The following is a 23,830-nucleotide window of genomic DNA, read 5'->3' on the forward strand; positions in this document are numbered from 1 at the left end:
TGTAAGGTACTTCACCTAGGCAGAAACAACATAAGGCACAGGTACAGGATGGGAGATGGCTTGACAACAATACATGTAAAAGAGATCTGGGAGTCTTAGTGGACCACAAACTGAATATGAGTCAACAGTGTGATATGGTGGCTAAGAAGGCCAATGCAATTCTGGGCTGCATCAATAGGAGTATTGTGTCTAGATCAAGGGAAGAATTACTACCACTGTATTCTGCATTGATCAGACCTCACTTGGAATACTGTGTCCAGTTTTGGGCTCTACAATTTAAGAAGAATGTTGACAAGTTGGAGCGTGTCCAGAGGAGAGCAACCAGAATGGTCAAAGGTCTGGAATCTCTATGAGGAGAGACTTAAGGAGCTGGGTTTGTTTAGTCTGGAGAAGAGAAGGTTAAGGGGTGACATGATAGCCATGTTTAAATATTTGAAGGGATGCCATGTTAATGAGGGAACTAGCTTGTTCTTTGTTGCTTCAGAGACTAGGACTCGAAGTAATAGATTTAAACTAAGAGAAAAGCGATTCCACCTAAACATTAGGAAGAACTTTCTGACGGTGAGGGCAGTTCGACGGTGGAATGCGCTACCTCGGTGTGTGTGTGTGTGTGGAGTCCTCGTCTTTGGAGGTCTTTAAGCAGAGGTTGGATGGCCATCTGACGGGAGTGCTTTGATTGTGGGATCCTGCATGGCAGGGGGTTGGACTGGGTGGCCCTTGTGGTCTCTTCCAACCTTGATTTTTGTAATGCATCAGCTAAATATTGTAGAAAGTTAGCTAACGGACACTAGATGACTGAGGTTTGTTGATTTAAGGATGTTGCTAGCAGACATGTATCTGTACCCACTGCTATCAGGTTGCACAGCAAAGGGGAGGCATATAGGAAAATGTGGGTAATCAAGAGACATCAGAGATTAAATAATCATTTGGTTCAATTATTTGTGTGTACAGCAAAATTTCTAAAGCATATCAATTAAGATGTCTTGCACAAGGAAAAATTATTCGGTGACTAATTTTAAAATGGGGGTAGTTGAACATCTTTTACAAAGGTGACTTTGTAAAGAGTGACTGCTAAATTACAATAATGAAGCTCAAGACTGCATTCTCCTAGGATTCCTGTCTCATTACCAATGCTGGCCTACTACCCCATACCACACCAAGGCGCCTGTTATTGTCATTTACCTGCTATTGACATTTACATACTATTGCCATTGGGTGTCTAGATTCACTCTTCTCTACTTAAGGCCAGATGGACTCACATTCTAGCTGTATCTGAAGAAGTAAGCTGTGACTCACGAAAGCTCATACCCTGCCAGAAATGCTGTTAGTCTTTAAGGTGCTACTAGACTCTTGTTCTTTTCTACCTTTTATAAAGGCAACATAACATTATCACTACCTGTGGAAGTACCGTATTGTCCGGCGTATAAGACGACTTTTTAACCCAGGAAAATCTTCTCAAAAGTCGGGGGTCGTCGTATACGCCGGGTGTCGTCTTATAGGGCGGGTGCTGAAACTTCCGAGCTGGACTGGAGAATCTGACTGGGGAGCCGCCTTGGCTCTGTCCGACTCCTAGCCCGGCGAGGGTGCTCGCTGCCCGGCTAGGAGTCGGAGCCAGGCGCGCCGGGGCGCACGGAGGGAAGCGCTTGGCCACGCTCCAGTGGTGGCGCAAGGCAGGCAGGCGGCTGGCCGGCCGGGGCGGCTGCTCTCCCCGCGTCCTCCTCCGCCTGCTGCCCACCCGCTCCGGTGTCGCGACTGCAGCCGCGCCGCGCTCCAGCCCAGACTGAGGGTGGTTCGGGGCTGAGCGAATGCGGGCGGGTTGCGTGCTCCTCCTCCTTGGGCTCCCTCCCTCCCCGCCTGCGCGTTGGTGCGTCTGGCTCCGCTCTTGCAGCGTGGCCAAGAATGTGACCAACTCCCCAGGCGGGGCTCTTCCAGGAGCAGGCGCCGCCTCCCCCCGGCCCGGCTCATGGTCCTTGTGCAAAAGGCGAGCAAAGGGGGGGCGGCAGGAGAGCGCGCGAGGGGCATATCCCAAACTCTATATTTTAACTGGGAAAGTTGGGGGTTGTCTTATACGCCCAGTCGTCTTATACGCCGGACAATATGGTAATTTTAAAAAGAGCAGCATATCTGAAAGTAGAAGCGTCATCTTTAGATTATCCACAAGACTGTACATGTTATGCTAATACCTTTATTAATTGTAGTTTATAGGCAAGCCACCTATTTTCATACTGGTATGAATACTTCAAATATTTTTGATTAACATCATTCCTAAAACAGGAGCTGCTTGTCAGACTGTGAAGCCTAACATACCTGTACACCAAATGTAATGACAAACTAAGGGTGGACTTATGTTGCATTATTTCACTGTACAAGAAATTATTGAAAGAATTCTTTAAATTTAATCAAATTTACATTGTTTTGATTCACTTTCCAAGTTGCTATTAAAAAAACACCCCAACTTCATGAGATTATAGGTGTGTGTAAAGGGAGACTAGAATAAATGGCAGGACCAGCCACTCAGGAAAGTTTTCTAATACTTTTCTAGGGTCAGACCTACTCATAAGGAGAAAGAGGGTTTAAAACTTAAAAGCTCCACATTGGTGTGACTGTTTTGAACTTTGGTCAGCAACAGGTAGAAATTCAAAAGGAAATGCCACCAGTAAGTAACCTTCTACTACCTTGTTGCAAACAGAAAGCATGTGGTTGTTTATTCTGAGATATTTTATACAATAACCCTAAACACATTCTATGAAGAAAAGCCTGCTAATTGCCAGAGGGCTTCTGTTCATATAATACAGGTTGAGTATCCCTTATTCAGACTGATCCAAAAGCTGGATGTCTTGAGCTGGCATGCAGCCATTACTCCAAGCCCTCAGAAGTATTGTTGATGGTTTTATGTACATAAATTAAAAATATTGTTTAAAATTACATTCAGGCTGTGTGTATATATATATATATATATATAGCATCAATGAATTTCATATTTAGACTTGGGGTCCCATCCCCAAGAGATATTATGTATATGCAAAAATTCCAAAATACGGACCACTTCTTGTCCCAGTCTGGATAAGGGATACTCAACCCGTATATTTAGAAGCTGAAGTATGTTCATTCTTGCTCGTTGTGCCCTAACCACTGGGGGGGGGGGGGCTGAGCAGAAGTGGCAGGCATATTACTCTTCTGTAAGAGTGAAAAGGGACTTCACATGTGCTTTCTGCTACCAGAAAGTCTCTGGATTCTAGCATCTGCATCTAAAACTTGAGATAGATGCGCTTGTCATTAATTGATTTCTCAAATGTGGTGATTGTAATGTGCGCCTACTTTACAGTAAGAGGGAAAGCTTTGGTTCTACCTGCCGAGACTTGTGACAGTACAAGTCCTTTACTCCAAAACATCATGTTTATTAAACATTCCAGTTGTTACTACCCAGTTCTAATAATATTTGGCAATTGTTTGTTGTAATTAGTACTGGACAGTTTCCGTATTCCACCTCTGTTGTGATTTATTAACATTCCAAAATTTTCTCACATCATAATGAATTATACTCTTCTCTGCAGCCTACAAAAAAACAAGAGTGGAAGAATAGTGACTTGAGATGGGGGATCTGAGTATTCTTTAATCTCATGTACTTAATTTGCCCAGAGGTACAGGGGTTTGGAACTGTATCTATACACTACTTCAGAGCAGGCCAAGATTTTAAATTAACTGCTAATTCAGCTTTTGTAATATTTTAACATAGATTTTTTTGTAATTTTAAATACAGAGATTTGTAATCTTGTGGTTTAAAAAAATAAAATTGACAACTTTCAGCCCATCCTGGGAACACTAAATCTTTTGAGTCCTGTTAAAACGTGTTTTTATCCTTATTCCAAGCACAATTGTTATGCAAAACACCAATTACTTTAATCCATATGGATATTTGCACTCTTTTTGTTGGATTCATTTTTCAACTAATTAGGGCTGATTCTTGGTTAACTTATCAGGTTTGCATCTTCTCAGTGGAAAGAGACCACACCTCAGTAACAGTTACCAAGCAACCCCTCATAGCAGATGGGCAGATACCATACCACTCACCACCTGCAGCTAATGACAACTTCCAACTTTACTAGTGCAGTAGAAGATTACCTTTGTAGCATGGTGCGGGGGAAAACAACCCTTTGCAGAGACATTAATTGGAAGAGCGCTACTGCCAGGTCTGATTGCAGAAACAATTCAACTCACTCTTGTACCTATACCACTTTTACTATGTAATGCCCTATTGCTGTGGTTAGAGTGCAGTATTCAGGGTATCTGCTGAATCACAAGGAAACAGACTTGAAACTGAGGTCATGTAGGAAGATCTACCCGTATGGAGCCTTTGATTCACAGGTGCAACAAAACCAATGAAAATGCTTCTTCCCTAGCTAAGAATTTAACACTCAAAGAGGAATCAACCTGGTTTTACAGGCTAAAATTTCCTACCCTGTCCACCCCCGTAAGGCAGTGTTTAACTCCTTCTGTTAAGCCTGGAAGTCTTAGACCTGTACAACCCCTAGTGGCTCCTAAGGGGAAGCATCAAGAGAACTGCAACTTGAGAAGATGTTATGCCTGTCCTGCAAGGAGCGGTAAAAGCCCAATAGTCTGCTCAATGCATGCAGATACATAGGTAATACTTTAGTGTAGCCTGCTGCAATCAAACTTCTAGATGATGATATGTTCGGGGAAAAAGGGTTTCCTGTAAGAACAGACTACCCCTCCACCCACTGGAACTCTCCAGTCCACATCATTCTCCCCTCCTTCCAACATGGCTTCTATTTAAAACAAAAACACCCTACCAGCTCCTAAGTTTGGCAAAAATAAATTGCTCTTGCTCTAAACACCTAATCAAAGCACTACTGCAAAAGCTCCAGCTGAGGCAGTGCAGCCACGTTTAATGGTTCAGCGGCCAAGTCCGGGATGAATACCTGCTACTCCCACAACTCCAGATACCATATGGCCGACATTAACTGTTCTGATGTTTTCTGTATCAGAATTTTAGACGCAAATGGTCACTGCTACCTTAAGACCGTGGCATGACTTAAATGGCTGCTTATTTGCTCACCATATACATTTTATTTCAAGATCCCCACAGTTCCCTTCTTCCTTTCAAAGCCCTTGCCCACTTCAAGGTCTCTCTGCTCAGCTCCCTGATGAATGCACACATCAAATGAAACCAGTTGGAAGGCTGGCAATACTGGGGCCAATTTTGAAACGCTTCCTCTGTGACCTAATGATGCACCTATTCAAAATAGTGATTTCCTGTACCCTTTCCTTGTCAAAGAACACCAGGAAACAAACCTTTGAAATATATAAACCCTGTAGATAAATTGACACAACACACACTTCCTAGAATCAAGTCTATTTTGCTATCTCCCACAATAAGACATTTATTACATACATAACATTACTAGCAAAAAAACAGGCAACAAACTTTCAATAGTTGATCACATTTGACAAGTTATTGGGAAGAATTTGGAGGACAAGCAACTGAAATGAAGAAAACTAGAATATTTAGTACTCTTTTCTTCAATATACAGTGAATGCTTAAGTGTCTAAACAATATTTCATCCAAACATCTTACATGTTAAATGCACAGCAAGAGGACCACATATTGTGTTATTTAAATCATCTGCCAGAAGCATAGTTCTCTGTTGGAAATACCTGCCAGGCAGCTCTCTCAAAACGCAGCTGCAATCAGGAATAAGAGCAGTGTTCCTAAATTAATTTTTACTTCTAGGAATCTAAACAATTACTGACTTCTCTATGGATGTTGCAATAGTCCGCTACAGTAATAGCCTTGACTCTTCCCTCCCTGATATTGCCGATACAATAATATTCACAACTTATCTGAAAATCTGATTGCCAAGGATACGAGTATGAAGATTGATACACAGATCTGTACCAATACATACATTTCAAATGTTAGGAGATTTCTAGCATGCATACAGTTCAGACATCAACCAATTTTTTAATATAGCAGTTGTGCATTAGGTCATTCCAGAACTTTAACTCACGGTCTTCATGCCCAGCACAGGTTTTTTTGACAATCTGCTATGGGAATTTGTCTTCACTGATGAGCAGTTTATATTAGATTACCTAAAAGAAACTACCCTCAAATCTCAACAACTGCACTGTCAACTTAATGGCTGTTTCATTTTATATAATGTTGCATCAATAATGAGAACCTACCATACAACTGCTTTAATGAACCAAATCTCTCAAACAAATAAGAATTCTGGAATATGCAACATCTTTAGGAACAGCTAGTATAAAAAGTATCAACATCAGTGGTTTGAATATAAAAAATTTATTTAAAGTCAGAGTATGCAACAAATAAAACCTACAGAAAACAGATTTCCCCATTGCAATCTGCGGCTTACCAAATAATGGGAAAACACATTCCTTCAGTCATTATAAAGTTTTCAATACAAAAGAAATTAAGTTTTGTAAGAAAGCCTAGTAGACCAGGTACTGTTTCCTTCCAATATGCTTTGTAGACCCAATGTCACTCTTCAATACATTCCACGCCATCCACCGCCACCCATGTTGCCTTGTCCATAGTATCCACCACTATTTCCACTGCCACGCCCTATAAAACAAGAGTTATATTCCTATAATTAGTTATTTTTCCTGAAAACAAGCGATCATAATTGCTTCTCACAGCACTCTCGTTCCCTTATGTGAAACAAAGCAGGCTATTCAATTCTATGGATTGGGCTTAAAAGCCGTTTTGATGTGTATAGGTGCATGGCTACCTAACTTCAGTAAACTCACCATATCCACCCAAGCCATCAGGAGCACCATATCCTCCACTGTAACTGCTGCCCATTCCCATTCTTCCAACAGACCCATAACCGCCTTGATCTGGAAAATAATGTGCACCATTAGCCACTAAAGAATCTGTGTATATTTGATTCTGAATTATGAATCTGAAACCAAGCATACCCATTCCCTCTCGTCCATAGCCTCCCATTCCAGAACCGCCTCCAGCAGTTGAATTCAGGAACAGTTCAATGTATCGATGTTCTTTAAAAGAATAAAAAAGTACACACCCTTAAGTGATAAGGCAACTCAGGTAGCTCTGTAATTATCTATATGCAGCCAAGGAAGCATTTACAATCATACCCATTGCATCTGACTCATACAATAGTCTGTCTTCAAACAGTCAGATAGATTTAAAGCCCCCCCCCCTTATAAAATGCCTACTTCATGCTGGGCTGATGGACCAAGAAATCAACTACACAACTACTTCTATTTCTTTTGTATTCTGCCTTTCTTCCATTATGGAATTTCAAACAGTGTGCATAGGGTTCCCAACAAGTCTCCCATCCAACCACTCTAAAAAGATGTGAAGCTCAGGTATTAAGATACTCTAACCCTAATAATAAAGTAATACTTCTATTTTAGTTGTCTTAACAAAATATAAAGTGCTGCAAACTATTCTGAAAACCAGATCTCAAGTGGACATGAGAATATTAACAGCCTTCCCTAAAGTTATTTTGGCATATGCCCATGAACCCCAGAACATTTTAGGGTCTGGTGAACCCTTACATTCAGTAAGGACTTAGCTAGAGAACTAAGAATTCTGAAGTTACAGCTGAAAACTTTAGAAGAGCTTCCAGGTACAAAGAGGCCTACATGCTCATGCCAGGCATACTACCGAAGAAGTAGAAATAAGCTATTTGTGGTTTTAATCAGCCAATGCATTAAGGTCTGTCTCTCTCACATGAGCTGTCTGGGAAAGCAGGGGAAAGAACTGATCAAAGGAAAACTGCTCACTACATGCAACATTCAAGGAAGAATGGAGCTGGCAGTACTAGGAGCTGAATGCAGAATTTGGTCTTAACCTTGCCAAGATTCTGTTCCTAGCAAATGTTTTCCATTATTACAAGAGACTCAGATTTAAAGGATCTTCTGATCCTTTTATTAAAAATAACAGGAATGTTGTCCTTTAAAATTGGCTCATGGGATCTTACACCACTAGAAAGAGAGAGAAACTAAGAGAAAAAATATATAACCACACACACAGTTTGGATATCTAATGAAATATTCAGGCATCTTTTAATGGCTCCAATATTTGTTGAGACTTACGCATATGATTTTTATCTTTAGACATGGCAGCCACTGCATCTTCATGTGTCACAAATTCCACATCTGCTTCTCCTGTTGCTCTTCCATCTGCTCCAATATCAATGTGTACTCTTATAGGAGTCAAGGGTGAGAAAAACTAAAAGTGAACACAAACAATACTTTGTGAGAACCCGCTCTTATTTAAACCACAGTATTTCAATATTAATAACATTAACATGGTGCGTTTTATTTGTGAGACTGAGATCATCACACCACTTCCTCAACTATTTATTGTACTAATAGTGAAATACTTCAAGCTTGCTGGTTTGTTCTAATCTACCAGCATGAAAATATTAACATAAACGGCCTGGCTAAACTATTCACTACATACCACATTTGATGTCTAGGTGGGTTTTTGTGTGTTTTTTTACTCTGCATGGACAGAGCAGCAGCCTTTTTAAAACTTGTGCTTTTTCTCACCTTTAATATGGAAAATAACATACATTAACACTTAAGTTGCCCTATTTGGGGATTTCAAGCTCCAAATGTCAGGAGCAAGAATACTAATATTAATATCAAAACTTAGCAAAATCCCCAGACTTCTCAGAAAACATCACTTAGCGCTCCTTTTGTCAGATACAATACCAAACGTATCTGTTAGTATGGCCAGATTTGCCTGGCTGGCAACCAAAATAAGACAAAATGTACTTAAGGCTTTGGAATAAGCAATCTGTGATCAGAATCTGTATTGTGTAGATACATTCCTAATTTCCATTACATTTTATTTTTATACAATTATTCCATATCTATTTATGTATGCATTCAATTTTTAACTTTGTAGGATACTTGATGGTCTGACTCCAAATAAAGTATGAATGTATGTATGTATACTTAAATCTATATATCTGTATGTATCACAGCTTAGCAAAGAAAGGAAACTATATCCAAGAGCAAAAAGAAGGCCAAATTTAAAATACAATACTGTATCACCTGTTAAAGAAGTACAACACTTGCATCTGCTAGTGCTACTGCAGTAATTTTAAAAAAGCCAACTTTCTATTTTCAGCTTAATTGCAAAGAATCTCATTTATGAGTTAAATAAAATGACTCTTTAATAGCTAAAATGAGGCCTGCCACTGGTTATTTATAGAAAAAACTAACAGTGACAGCCAGTTTGCACTCAGTTTTCACAATGTGTGTGCATGAAATATTGCAAAAAACTTAACATGGAGTTTCTATTGTTTTGTGTAAGCAAGATTTCCGAGAAAAAACACAAAGAATTGTTTAGGACACCATAGCTGCTGCTGCTGCATTACATTTCATTTCAAACTAGCTACATACATTTGACTTCAAAAGGAGAAACAGATGATCTGTTATAAAAGATGTAAGATTTCCAGATATTTTAGGAAAAATTTAAATATATGCAATACTTACTATCCTATCAAACCTAAACTAATTTTACTGCTTCAACATAAAATGCATAATTTATAACTTACTTCGCATATAGAATTAAAAAGTTATAAATGCCTTAGTTTTATACAAGAAAAATTATAAATATACCAATACTTGAGAGAAAACTGCAAACTGATGCACCCTATGCTATCTTTGCACATATATCTTACTTTTTGCTATCTGGTTATGGGGAGCTACGTTCTCAATGAAACTCAGTTTTCCTCTGAGGCTTTGGTGCAGTTTCTGCCCCTCCTCCTCCTGAACTTTTTTCTCCCTTCTGCAAGGTAGGCAATAAGCTACTTTTTACCCAATCTGTGGGGTAAATGTGTCATAGTGATTTGAGGCTGAGGTGACAAGGTCAATTACAGCAGGTCAAAAGGACAACAGAAGTCATACAACAGTTCTGAAGCAATGAAAGCCCTGCATGCTCCCCGCATGAAGATTCTGCATCCTCCTAGGAGCAGAAATGCATCTTGGAGTTAAGAGCCATAGATGTCTACAGCACGCCCACCTTGATTTTAAAAGCATTTAACTCATTCTAAAAGAGAAAATATTTCATGGGAGGTTTTTTCCAGTACTCCCCAAATTTCCAATTTTTCCACAGGAAAAACTGAAAAAAGGCCTGCAAATAAAAACTGGGGGGGGGGGGGACGACAACAATTCTCCCCCTCAAATTTTTCTGTTCTCTTGCCCCCAGGGTTCACATCTCTACCTGCTAAGAAAAAGCTATGTAAGATTTTGGTTTCAACTAGAAACATTTGCTCAAAACACTTACATTAGCAATATCATTTTCTGTTGCTCGAAATGGCAGTCCTCTCATGTGAACAAAGTGACCACCATGAAAACCTGAGCTTGCATCTCCTGCTCCACCATAGCCATGGCCTCCCATTCCTAAAAACAAACAAAAATCCTTAAGTACACACCACCAATGTCCACTTACTCTCTTTGAAATTCCCGTGGCTGGGACATTAGCTCACTTGCAAAACAGCCAACCTGGGTTAACTTTCTCTTGCACTTTCCCCCCTATACGAAATAAGTATCCAATTCCAGAATTTGGTAGAAATATTATAAAGTAACACTTTTGCACCTGTTCACATGCTGAAGCTGGCAACTTAAAACCAGTACAAGCCATTTCCTATACCTTACTTGGCTACAACTAGGACATTTAAGAAATTAAACTCCTTACAGCCTACTAATTGCTTCCTTTGTTGGAATCTTTACATGTTTCCTCAGGAAATGCAAAAATAAAACAAAGACTGGCTCCACAGTGGCACAATAGGACTCCCCTGACTCCTACACAGTGCAGGCCCTGTTCTGTAGCATCTGAGGATCAGGGAACTTTCTCAAATGATGTGTGATGTGACACGGGGCCGCAACATGGAATCTGCAGAAATCAGGGATCCACACCCAAAAGAAGTCCCTCCTGCATCCCAAACATGGTGGTCTCTGTGCCTCAAGACTCATGTGAAGCAGCTTGATGGTTGAACAAGAATACTATGAAGCTGGTTTAAACCTTACCTCTCCCATCTCTCATTCTGTCATCATAGCCATCATTTCCATAGCCATAATTGTTATAGCCACCATAGTCATCAAAGCCACCATACCCTGTGAGATTTAAGAAGTAAACATACTATGAAATGGTCTTAAAGTAAATGTCAGATGCTAACACTATGCATATAATCAGCATCTCTTCCACATCATGTACAAAACAACAGATTTGTCTACATCAAAGTAATCAGGCTCAAAGACACATGCAAACCAAGTTTCATCTACTTTCAAAAACTACTTTCAGATGCCTCACCATACCTTTTCAATCTTTAGTCACACGGCTGGTAAAAAAACTGATAGGTATCCAGATTTCAGACTCGGTATGTATTATAATTACTGTCATTTCTGTATTTCTTGACAAAAACGTCAGGAACGTGAAAATGACAAGAGCCTGTGGTCATTAGATACACATACCACCGTCATATCCACCACCTCCTCGACGCATTCTGTCATACATACTTCCACGCCCAGCTCCATAATAACCCCCTCTTCCTCCCATTGGTCTATCATATGGTCCAGGTCGCTGTCCCATCATTCTTCGTGGTGGGTCATAGAATCCTCGGATTTCACTTTTACTACTTTTGAAGATCTCAATATATCTGAATAAAAAAAGATTTTCAATGTACAAATGTAAGTATACATATATATGATGGTTGAATTACAGTAACATGTTTGCACAAATGCTCCAAATTCTACATCTAGGCACAGCATTCAATAAAAGTGTACACTATTTTTCCAAGTGTCACTTAATCTTTGGAAATTTTAAAATGCAAAAGCAAGCATTTCTGCAATTTATTTTACTGTCTAAAATTCTAACTGCACATTACATTCAACAAATCTCTAAACCACACTCCCCCCTACCCCAATAAGATTTTTTCCAAAAATGTCTGGCTATTGTAGAACACCCTCCATAAAACTGAAACAACCCAATTTTAGCAAGCTACACAGTATTACCATTTCCCCCTCCCACCAGATCTACTGTACTTCCAAATTAAATTTAGGGTGATATGGTTGTTGTTTTTTTTAAAAAATAGCCAGTTTGTTTATATTCCCCAACCCCCCCAAACCATTACTGACCCCCAACCCCCCGAAAAAGATTTAATACCATCCCAAACTCTCCATCCCCACCTGTGCCCTATTCTTTCCTTGTGTTTCCCCAGAGCTTTTTCTGCTATCTCCTTTGAAGCAAACTGCACGAAGGCCTCCCCTGTGCTTCTCCCCTGGTAGTCCAGCGTCAATGTTATCCCATTTGGCACGATTTCCAACCCTTTAACCCAAGGACAAATAACCCCATCAAGGGGAAGAGTGTTAAAGGCTGAAACATTCCCATCTGTAGAAAATACTTAAAGCAAATCTACACAATGCAAGAAAATAGCTTAGCTCCCCCCCCCCAACCTAACCCAAATACACACACTAAAGAACTTTCATTAAACTGTATGGGTTTAGACATTCTAAAACTGTCTTTGCTCAACTACAAAGCAACAGCTACATCACAAAGGCCCACCTATATTACATGATGTAATAACTAAATACTCCAAATTCTGATTCATAGCAAAAAAATCTAGATGTGTAAAATTGATATCCTACACTGCCAATGCAATCTCTTAACTGTTTAGTAGTATTTTAACAAAGAATACCAATTTAGCAATCTAAATTTTAAACACACCGATCCCACCCCTCCCACCCCCAGAAATTGCTAATAAAATTATCAATCTTGCAGACATAGAAACACTGAAAGTCACTTGACAGTAACACTAGAGCTACCTTGAAAGAACTGAACGATCTCCTCCTTGCTGCAGCCAAATGGCAGACCACGCAATCGTACTGTTCCATCACTAGATGAATCATTTGGACCATTATGTTTCCCAGCCCAGTCCATTTTGCTGTTTAAAATCAAACACCATAAAAAACATAAACAGCAAATTTAGCATTTGAGAATCAAAATTCACCCCCACCCCTTCCTAAGTAGGACTGTATACATTAGCAATAACCTTGAAACATTAAAAGAAAAAGCTATTAGTTGTCACTTGAAGCATAATGCTTTGATAGTGACAACTGCCACTGTCTTGAACTCATAACATATGGAACAACTAGCATGACCTGCTCATGCTGCCTGCCACATAGCTTCCCTCAAGATGTCTGGTCCTCTAGTTAATATATCCATCCAGGAAAACAATTATACTACTTCAGGAAGAGAGAATGCCTCCCCAACTCCTCTTAACAATAGCCAAGCCATGCACTGACCCATTCACTACATATTTCCAATCAGAGCAATGGGTGCCACTTTTGATTTCCTACTGCTGTGGGCCAGTGAAGAAGACATTTTGAACCATTTTCTTAAACACATACAACCCACATGCATGCTTGCCTCCACTGCTAGGTACACAAGCCATGTGCATGCTTCTCTCCGCTGCCAGCTAGAACAGCCAACACAATATTCCTGAAGGGGCCCACAGAACTGGAGCTCAAACAAGAGAGCGAGGCAGTGGCTAAGAAGCAAGGGACTAGAGTACGGACTAGAGTATGGGTGCAGGGACTGATGGGCACGAGACAGAACTCAGCAAATTAGAAAGCACAGAATCTACCGTGCTTCACAGCCAGATGGAAAGACCGAGGAGAGAGGCAAGCCAAACGTAAAGACAGACTATATATTAAGATAGGGAAGATCAGAACTCGCATGCATTTACGTTTAGAGAAAGTCTATGAAAGGAAGCATTTTCATAGTGATGCCCACAAACCTGCACACATACCTGTCAACTGCACCACACAGTGGTATCCTTCAATTTTATTCTACCTTACTCTAGTTATTCTCCGAGAAGATTGAAATCTATTTAGACATGACTTGGAGATGCAACTTTATGAGAATCCCACCTTTCAGATAAAACCTCAAAAGAGAAAGAGTTCAATTCACTAAGAGACTGTTCCAATGTTTTTCTACTAAGCTATTATGAAACCACTAGCATTAGCTGAGTTGGTGGGGGAAGAGTATTTACTTTGGGATTAAGCTCCTAATACTGTACTATAAGGCCAGAATCTTCCCCCCCAAACAGGTCATGAAGCAGGAATGTCCCCCTTCTTCCCATAATAGGTTAATAACTTCAGAGGCTTATACTGCAATCCCATCAAAATAATAATTACAAACTAGTTTTCTCTTTCAACCTGATGTTATGCACACTGAGAAAAAAAGAAATCTAAAGAGAAGGACACCATTCCCACTAATGGTTTGGGGCAGCTCACCTCAGAAAAAGCAAAGGGGTAAATACTCAGCTGGGACTGTTACCTCTTCTACATGGATGGCTGTAGATTATATATAAGAAGCCCTTTCTTCAGAGCCGAGGCCAAGGAGTCTGCCATTAATGCCAACTCAGGGCCTCATGCCTGAGATCTCCCCAACACACAAATTGGCAGGGGAAGAACCAAAGGCATGTAAGATGCAAAAATGGCAAACAAGAATACTGTACATGCCACTGCAACAATATTTGTTCCCCTGATTCTTACCCATTCCCATGAAGAACAAAGAAGGGAGCAGATGCTATGGCTAGCCAAGTAAATCCTGTTGTTCCTTGCCTCAACCCTGTATCCCTCCCAGGCCCCAATATTACATCATCTTACAGGAGCTAATCCAACCAGTTTGTCTCAAAATCAAGACTCAAATGGTCTCCTTAGCCAAGGGCATCAGGGAAAAAATCCCCCCCCATAAGTCAGCTCAGCTGAAGGCTTCAGAAGCATTTGAAAGACAGAAGCCAATTATCACAGGAAGAGGGGAATGTTATGGTTGAGTCCAGGAAATAATACTTGTTTAAACAAGATGTCTTCCTCAAAAGTCTAACAAAAGCTAAAACTCTTCAACTAGGATGGGAGCCAGGGAAACATCTCAAACTGTAAACTGCTAAAAGCTGCATGGGACTTTCTCCTAGCAAAGTAGTCAGCCCCCACAGTACATTTCGACAAACCTTTAAAGTAATCATGAGAGATAAATGGAGTCATGCCAGTGGAGGACAAATCCAGACTTACCAAACAAATCAGCAGACAGAAGAGATGCTATAAAAGACCCACAAGATGTTTGTTTTAGCAATCCGAGCTTCTACCACAACTCTGGTGTTCTCAAATGAAGCCATCTTATGAGCAAGAGACCTGGCAGAGCTGGTATTCTCTCTCTTGGGTAACAAGGCCCTTAATAGACCTCACAAATGCCTTTTATAGTCACTCTTCCTGTGGTTATCTGCTTAGACTCTCTGCATCCCTCCCCTGTGCAAGAGCCACGAGGCTCTTGCACATTTCATCTAATGAAATGTGGATCTCAAATTACTTCCCCAATCTAGCCACTATCCCATTTCCAGAAGTGTTCATATCAATCCAAACAACCCACTACAGAGTTCTGTAATTCTTATATAGATTTGAGTAGCACCAACGCAAAGCGCTACCATTCAGCCTTTCATCAGCACCAAGGATCTTTATCAAGACCCAATTAACTTTTATCACCATTATTCCCATTTAGAGACAACATCCTAATGTATATTTCTCCTACAGAAGAGTATCCAAGCAACAGTTGCCTAGAATCCAAGGGGTTCCAAGAAAACTGGAAATTGAGCTCGGAATACATCCCAGTTCCTTTGCTATTGAATCATCACATTACATCCTAAATTAAGTTCTTCCTGCCTTCATAAAAGAAGAAATGGTATTTCCAGCACTATCAAGCCAGACACTGTAGTATCAGTGTCCTTCTTTGGCACAACTAATGGGCTTGAGTTGCTGCAGGAGGCCAGGAAGTATTCCCTTACTCTGAAGTGATTACCAGTACCACAACGCCATGTAAGCATACAGCTTCTCTAGCAACACAGATCTTTTCCATCCTAATTGACAATCCTTTCAATGTGTCTAAGGGCCAGCTGATACCAAAGCTACAAAACAGACACCAGCAGCCTCACAGGCTTGGGAGCCCAATGTGTTCGGACAATGGCTCAGGGACACTGGACTGAAGGAGAAACTCAGTGGATTATAAACTAGTGGGAATTCACTATTTATTTATTTATTATTTATTTATTTCCATTTGTTACCCCGCTCTTCCCAGCCAAAGCCTGGCTAAGAGCGGCTATCCATGTTGCTCTCAAGATGTTTCTTCCAGAAACACTAGGTTATCATGTAACAGTAGACAGGCAACATCATAGCGAATGCCCAATAAATCACAATAGAAACATATCTCAAACTTTCCACGAGGAGACAAGACAGCGACTCCAGTGGAAAAGTTTTATTTTCTCTCCCTGAAAGCACATAATTGTCAAGGCACTTCAAACACTGAAAGAGACCAAATGAGTCATGGCCAAGTGGACTGAACAAAGCAGCATTAAATTCTGACAGATTGCTGACATAACGGATCAACTGATTCTGAACTACATCTCAACTGAACCACGAAAGCAGATTTTTCACCAGGTTTCCTTCCACAGAAGGTGATACTAATGCTCTCATTGTGAGGTGGCCCATGAGACTGCTAATCTCCTCCATTTTTTCCTGATTTCATATCCAGAGAGCTCAGGAAAGAGTGTGCACGTCTACTCTCATACTTCCAATCTGGTCACAACACACAAAAATCTCTTGGTAAACTAATTGGAATACCATGACAGCTTCTGCCAGACACTCTTATCTCAGGGCAATATTCCACCACACGCATCAACATAGTTCCACATGACACTGTAGAAGATAAACGGAATACTCTTGCTAGTCTAACACGGTACTTATCTCACATAGTCAGGCACACAATCTACCCAGAGAATTTATGGGACTACATGGTGCTAGTGGTAGTCTGTTCACCAAGTATTAGAATTCCAGGACAGCTTCACTTCAGCCAGTCAAAAAGTTGAAAATACCCTTATCACCCTGGTGAGCATACTTGCTGTGCTCATGCAATCTCTTGCTTCACATTTAAAAACAAATTTAGATGGGCTACACCAATCAATCTTTCTACAGTTTAGTTTCCCAATGTGAAAGCTGAGTATACTGGACTGTATCCAACTATCTGTAAATACAAAGAATTGGCAGTTGCAGATCTCTGCAACAGTTCCCTCCAGCAGTCTCTTACAACCAACCACAGGACCGCTGACTGCCAATGCTACCGGATCCATATGGACTGATAACCAACAGGTTGAGGGCTGCACTGTGGAAGTGAACAATACGGTCCTTCCTTCCATCTTCTGTCAACATTTTAATCTCCTTTGTGCATTCATCTGATATGTGTGGCCAGCCCACGAGTCCCACAATCCCAGGAATAACCTTCCCAAGTGTCAGAAGAGACTGCCAGGGAGTGCAGCAAAATCCATGCTCCTTGCTGAGACACTGAATCCCACTCATTATTACAGGCTATTATGGGACTTCCATTCAAACCAATGACCAAGGTTTTCCTAAGGAATCTTTTGCTTATGACTATATTTTTAGTGACAGTGTCCTCAGCCTGCAGAATTTCAGAAATAGCACCCCATCAGTTATCAAAAATATATGCATCCTTAGCCAGTACAAGTTAAACATCAGGACATCCACATTTATCACTAATGTCAACTCAATCTTTTACACATCTCAAGGCATAGTCCTACCTTGGATGTTCAAAACCACCAAATCCCAGATAGAAAAAGTATCTCAAACTAAGTAGCCAAAGGGATACATTGGCCTATTACTTGCATGGCCCTGTCTGGAAAAGAGAGGCCCTGTTGTTTCATTTGAAGACTGTTTCATTGGGGGGGGGGGGGGAGATATTCTAATCTACTTCAGCAAATATGGTCAAGGCACACACAGCATAGCTGCCTCTCCCCTTCCCTTTGGAAGAACTGTGTTGTAAAGTGTTGTGCCGAAATAGAAGTATACCGCCTGGGATGACAATGCTCTTGGCTATTCCAAAATGAAGTGCTCTCCTCACAAAATAAGATAGAAAAATGCACTTGCATGAAGTTTTATTCTTGTGGGTCACTACAGAGCATTTAATCCTGCCAATATTCTCAAAATGGAATAGCTGTGCATGGGTTTCCTTGTCCTCTTCAAGTTCAAGAATGCAAATATTCTATTTTGTGTTATGAATTGCTCTTTTACTTAAGAGTTATGCTTTTAATACCCTCTTATCCTGGTGCTTGGAATCAGTTTTGCCTATTCTGGAAAGGAAAAATAACTGTTACTTCACCTACTCGAAAAAATGTTCCAGTTCTGCCTGCAGCACTAGGAGCTTCATCCCAAAATGAACTGTTCTCTCACCACTATAAAGTACAAAACTTCACAATGATGTCCCACTTTTTTGAGTCTATTAGTCTAATCTCAATCAGTTCAGCTGCTGCATGCTCATCATTGTATGAGAGGCAATGCCAATGTAACCTGCAGCTTCCAATGCTGTGAAAACTTTCAGCAATTATTTACATTTATCTCAGGGACTGAAAAGAGAAAGGCTCATCATGAGAAACTTCAGGGCCTGGACGTAACAGGTAAACCATGCTAGATTTTACATACAGAACAAGGGAAGAACAGAAACAATGAGTAAGCACTAGTATTCCACCCCACCACTTCCCATTTCTTTTTTTATCTACTACCCAGCCAGCCAAGGTCTCCAGGAAAAAACTGTATATCCAGCCTAAATCACTAGACACAAACCAATATTAAATCCTACTAGCATCAACAGAATTTAAAGATCATTAATTTCAGATGGATTAGAACTATAATTAATAACACAATTTTGATTGCCTACAGAAAATAATTTCCATTTTTTCTCTCTGGTCATTTTTGGGAACACATTTTGGCAGCAGTGTCCTAGAAAAAAAATGTATCATACCACTACAGAAATGTGACCGCAGGTACAGCACAGCCTAGACTGATATACTGCCAGATATCCCAGACAATGAAACACAGAGAATGGTATGCAACATGATGCCTTTTATAGAATAACAACCGTTTGAATTTTAGAAGAAAAAGCTAAAGTTAGGAACTTTCTTTCGGTTTTAAGACTTCTGAATAGAACAAACATGAAATACAGTCTTGTCTTAGTGATCTAAGAAGAGAGTATATCAAGTTTTATCTAGTATCGTATTTCACAAATCTGCTCTTTATTCAATGACAATATATGAACAGTTCAAGATTCTAAACTGCTGGCAAATACTGCTTTAAATTATTTTGCTGCCTCAGAACTGTACTGTACAGCTAAATTAATGGTAAAAGTTTGGTTTATTTAATTAAGCCAACCATAAAAAGCTATTGTGCTTGCTATGTTTACTGAAAAAATACAGTTATGTTGATCCATGAATACAATGGCACAATAATTTCCAGGTGGAAAGAGATTTAGTAATGCCATTTCTGGAATATGATCAGAGTTCGCCCAGCCTCAGTGGTTGTCTATGTATTTCAAGTAGAAAGTACCATAAGTACACTTCCTTATTTTTGTTCCCCCCCAAAAGATAATAGCTAATCACTGTCAAGTGAACCATTTACAATCAGCACCAATACTTTCTCGTAAATTCTACAAACTAGGTAAGATCTTTTACCAGACCACTCTTTGTTGGTGAGGAGCATGAAACTCTCCATTATACAGAGTTAAAAACTCCACTTCCTTTGAATCTTATTCCCAGCCACTACCTATATACCATATTTCCACCCATGATTAGGCGTTATTGCAGTGCTGAATAATTTATATTTTGGGTTTAAATGTCACAAAGGTTCTGCTGCTGTAATTTATTTGAACAACAACAGGGTTTAGCAGACGGATGCTATGAATGGTGACTTATAAATTCCAGAGAGGCAGTCATTTCAGCTTGTCGCTACAATGGAGAAACCTCGTGTTGCTTTTACAAACAAAAAGTTGCGCGGTGAATTAATTATTATTTTTTTCTTGCGCCCACCTATATACTACAACAAATCTGTTCGGCTTTAAAGCTGCCCCCAGGCTCCTGGAGACGGCTTAAAATTTCGATTGCTCCAAAGCGAGCACAAGTCGGCAGCTCTGTCGCCAGGCCGTTAAGTAGTACGGTGTCGCCGTTCTTAAAAGCCAAGTTTGCAACGGACGCTGCAATTAGCAACTACAACCCAGGTACCAAGGCGCCAACGCCACGCGAACCCCACCACGCAGGCGCACAGGTCCTCCGTGGGAGGGGGCGTGGCGCAATTCAGAACGTCTCGCGCTGTCGGGGTGGTGGGGGGGGAATGAGAAGGGTCTCTACGTCAAGGTAGGCCGGGATACAATGGCAGAGGCGCACGCGCTGCCCCTTCTTTTGTCAAGGCCGCATTTGGCGGCTTTGGTTTTCAAAACACGCCTCGCTCCTGGGTGGCCATTTCCTCCAGCCGTTCTCGTCAGCGGTAGCCGTTGGAGAACGCGCCGCTATTATTCGCCCTGAAGGGAACCACTTTGTTTCAGCCGCCGCCTCCCACCCTCACCGCCACATTCAAAATGGCGGCGAGGAGACTAAAAGCTCGTCTCTCTCTCTCTCCCCCTCGCGCGCGCGAAGCCACCGCTTAACCCTTTCCTTCCCCCTCAGCGCCCGCTAATCTCTCCTGGAGCGAGGAAGCGGGTCCGCCCACCTCGCCTCACGCTTGCCCAGCACCTCAGCGACCAGGTGGCCCAGTCGCCTCCCCCACCCCACTCACCGGCAACACCTCACCCACTTCCCCAGCCGATCGGCGCAAGCGGCAGCGCTGAACTTCCCCCACAAAGAACAAGGAAGCACTTAACGCGCGGCAGACTAACAAACTACGCAGCAGAAGCAGGCAGGATGGCGTCGGAGGCGCACGTATCGCGATGACGCCGCGCTGGGGATGGGAATCTCGTTCGCGTCGTCCAGGTGCAGGGAAGGGCGCATGCGCCGTTGGGGAGCGGAATTGGAAAAGGACGCGCCGCGAGACCGCGCGCTTAGGTCAAGGGCTGAAAATGGTGGGGCGCATGCGCACACGGCGGACGGCTTAGATGACGCGGGTGTGCGTTGGCGCCTTGAAGTTGAACCAATCCGGACTCAAGAAGGGTTACGGGAAGAGCGTTGCGGAGGCGGGCTCCTGATTGGGCGCTGTGCTGGTGTTCCGGTCTCGTTTGAAAGGCTTGGAGCCGCCCTCGCCTGTGGAGGAAAATGTTGTTGTTTTAAAAAAATTCTGAATAGTCAGAACAGACTTTATTTGCAGCCATAGACCATCAAATATCCTAAAAAATATTGACATCAAACGCATACATAAATAGTTATAATACAAACGGTAAAAATGTAGTGGAGATGAAAAACTGGAATAAAGGGATAAAATCCTCCATGATATTCATAAAATAGTAGAGAGTCTAATCAGATTGGTTATTCCAGAGCTTTAAGTGCATTCTGATTTATTTTAGTTGCCAGCCGACTAAAGATAAATTTGGTGTTGAATCTGACAAAAGGAGCGCTAGGCGATGTTTTCTGAGAGGTCTGGGACAGTCCGCTAACAAGGGAATCAGGGCCTGAGCGTATATGATTGTATAACGTGCATTCAAAAAGGACATGTTCAGTGGTTTCTAATCCGCCCTGGTTGCATATACATTTTCATGCATCCATTGGCCTTTTATTATATATCCCTTCAAGACACTTAGAAGGGAGAGCATTATATCGAAGGAGCATAAAAGCCCTACGATATTCATGATTTGTGATATCTGACAAATAAGGCATAGTGGTGTTCCTAATATTAGAATCTCTCACCCTCCAGCTTCAGCAGATGACCCTGCGTTCTAGTATTATGAGAGAGGGAGAAAAGCTTCTCCCTGTCTACTCTCTCCATACCATGCATAATTTTATAGACCTCTGTCATGTCTCCCCTTAACTGCCTTCTTTCCAAGCTAAACAGCCCTAAGCGTTTTAACCGCTCCTCATAGGGCAGTTGCTCTAGTCCCCTGATAATTTTGATTGCTCTTTTCTGCACCTTCTCAAGCTCTGCAATATCCTTTTTTAGGTGTGACCAGAACTGTACACAGTATTCCAAGTGTGGTCTCACCACATTTGTACAAGGGCAGTATGATATCAGCAGTTTTATTCTCTATTCCTCATCTAATTATGGCCAGCATGGAATTTGCCTTTTTCACAGCAGCTACACACTGGATTGACATCTTCATCGAGCGATGCACTACCACCCCAAGATCCCTTTCTTGGTCTGTCACTGCCAGCACAGATCCCATCAGTGTATATGTGAAGCTGGGATTTTTTTGCCCCTATATGCATCACTTTACGCTTCTTTACATTGAATCTCATTTGCCATTTTAATGCCCATTCTTCCAGTTTGTATCCTTTTGGATCTCTACAAACTGGAAGAATTCATAATCCTGCCTTTATCCTCACATCAGTCCTGTGGGGTAAATTAGGCTGAGATTGGCACAAGGTCACCAGATGAGCTTCCTTGACAAAGCAGTGTGATTGTGACACCAAGCAGTTCACCACGTAGTTCTTTGAATCGAGAGACTAGGGATTGAACATGGGATCTTCTGCATGCAAACCATTTGCTCGTCCACTGAAAGTTTTCTACTGCAGCAGCTGGGACAATAGAAATGGCTGTTGGCTGGATGCATAACACACTCCAGCTCACATGAACTTTTCTCCATGTCGACAGTTAATTACACAGAGACATGGAAAGACTGAGTTGGTACTGAGAGTTACAGGACATGGAGAATTCCAGTAAGTGTGGCTTTTCCCACCACAGAATTGCAGTGACAGTAGATTCTCTACCTAATGGAACTTTATCTTGTATGTCACATGAAGCCCTTCAGAATCTGGACTCAGCTATCTTATCTTTCTATGTGGAACTTCTGCTCCCCCCACCCCAACACAAGCATACTCCGCCTCCTGGATCCCTAAAAGCCTCACAGTGCCAAGTGCTATCAGTCATGTACTCTTTACACTCTGCATGGAAGGTGTAAGAGCAGCTTGCAGTGCAAAATGTCTTCAGTTGCAAGTAGGGTTGCCAGCTCCGGGTTGGGAAATACCTGGAGATTTTTGGGGTGGAGTCTGAAGAGGGTAGGGTTGGAGAGGGGAGGGACTTCAATGCCATAGAACAGGAGTGTTGAACTCATTTATTATGAGGGCTGGATATGACATAAATGTCATTTGGTTGGGTCAGCCCTTGCCTTGCCAGCCCAAATTAAAAAAGGGGCGGGAGGCTGCCTCAGCTGGTTTGCAGGCTGGATAAGAGCTCTCAAGGGACCGGATTTAGCTCCTGGGCCGTATGTTTGACACCCCTGCCATAGAGTCCAATTGCCAAAGCAGCCCTTTCTCTGGGGGAACTGATTTCTGTCATCTGGAGATCAATTGTAATAGCAGGAGATCTCCAGCCACCACCTGGAGATTGGCAACCCTAGTTGCAAGGGGTGCAGGCTGTTTTCTGCATGTTCACTTTTGAATTGGAAAAGGATATTGGGGTGTTACTGTGTGGAGGTGTTGTTGTAGGTTTTCAATACATTGGTTATAGATATTGATATATTACGGCTTTAAATGCATTTAATTCCTTGTTCTCAGTTCTCATTCATGTTTTGGCTACGTAACTTAACAGTTGTCTGAGACAGTAGAAACAGCTGTGTGACCACAGAACTAGGTCAGATACCATGTTCCCTGATATTGTATAGCGAAAACAAAGTCAAGGTTTTTGATAATGCCAAGTAGTGAAAACAAGCTTATTTTGTGAATAACAACTTTATTTGTTATTTGTGGTTAACAAGCATTGAAGATGAAAGTGTGAGAATGGAATTTTGTTTTGAGAAAGGAAGTATGTTTGGGTCATTCCTTTGACATCTGTT

The 23,830-nt window shown here is 41.5% G+C and overlaps 1 protein-coding gene across 7 annotated transcripts; it reads right to left on the reverse strand.

Moving 5' to 3' along the window:
- Window positions 1-6,306: 6,306 nt before the first annotated feature.
- HNRNPH3 (heterogeneous nuclear ribonucleoprotein H3) lies at window positions 6,307-20,848 on the reverse strand. 7 transcript variants are annotated; one of them, XM_056850663.1, is made up of 10 exons: window positions 20,689-20,844; window positions 12,850-12,968; window positions 12,214-12,352; window positions 11,500-11,684; window positions 11,056-11,142; window positions 10,313-10,428; window positions 8,107-8,242; window positions 6,961-7,041; window positions 6,790-6,879; window positions 6,307-6,604 (listed from the first exon to the last, which is right to left on the reverse strand). In XM_056850663.1, the coding sequence occupies exons 2-10, from the start codon at window positions 12,962-12,964 to the stop codon at window positions 6,528-6,530; spliced, it is 1,026 nt and encodes a 341-aa protein (XP_056706641.1). In that variant the 5' UTR covers window positions 12,965-12,968; window positions 20,689-20,844; the 3' UTR covers window positions 6,307-6,527. The 7 variants fall into 7 exon arrangements, with proteins under 7 accessions (XP_056706641.1, XP_056706643.1, XP_056706642.1 ...); XM_056850665.1 differs by having other exon boundaries at window positions 11,545-11,684; window positions 20,689-20,842; XM_056850664.1 differs by lacking the exon at window positions 20,689-20,844 and adding an exon at window positions 13,836-13,992.
- Between the last annotated feature and the right edge of the window lie 2,982 nt (window positions 20,849-23,830).

This window comes from Euleptes europaea, chromosome 5, assembly GCF_029931775.1.
Source record: "Euleptes europaea isolate rEulEur1 chromosome 5, rEulEur1.hap1, whole genome shotgun sequence".
Classification (NCBI taxonomy): Eukaryota; Metazoa; Chordata; class Lepidosauria; order Squamata; family Sphaerodactylidae; genus Euleptes; species Euleptes europaea.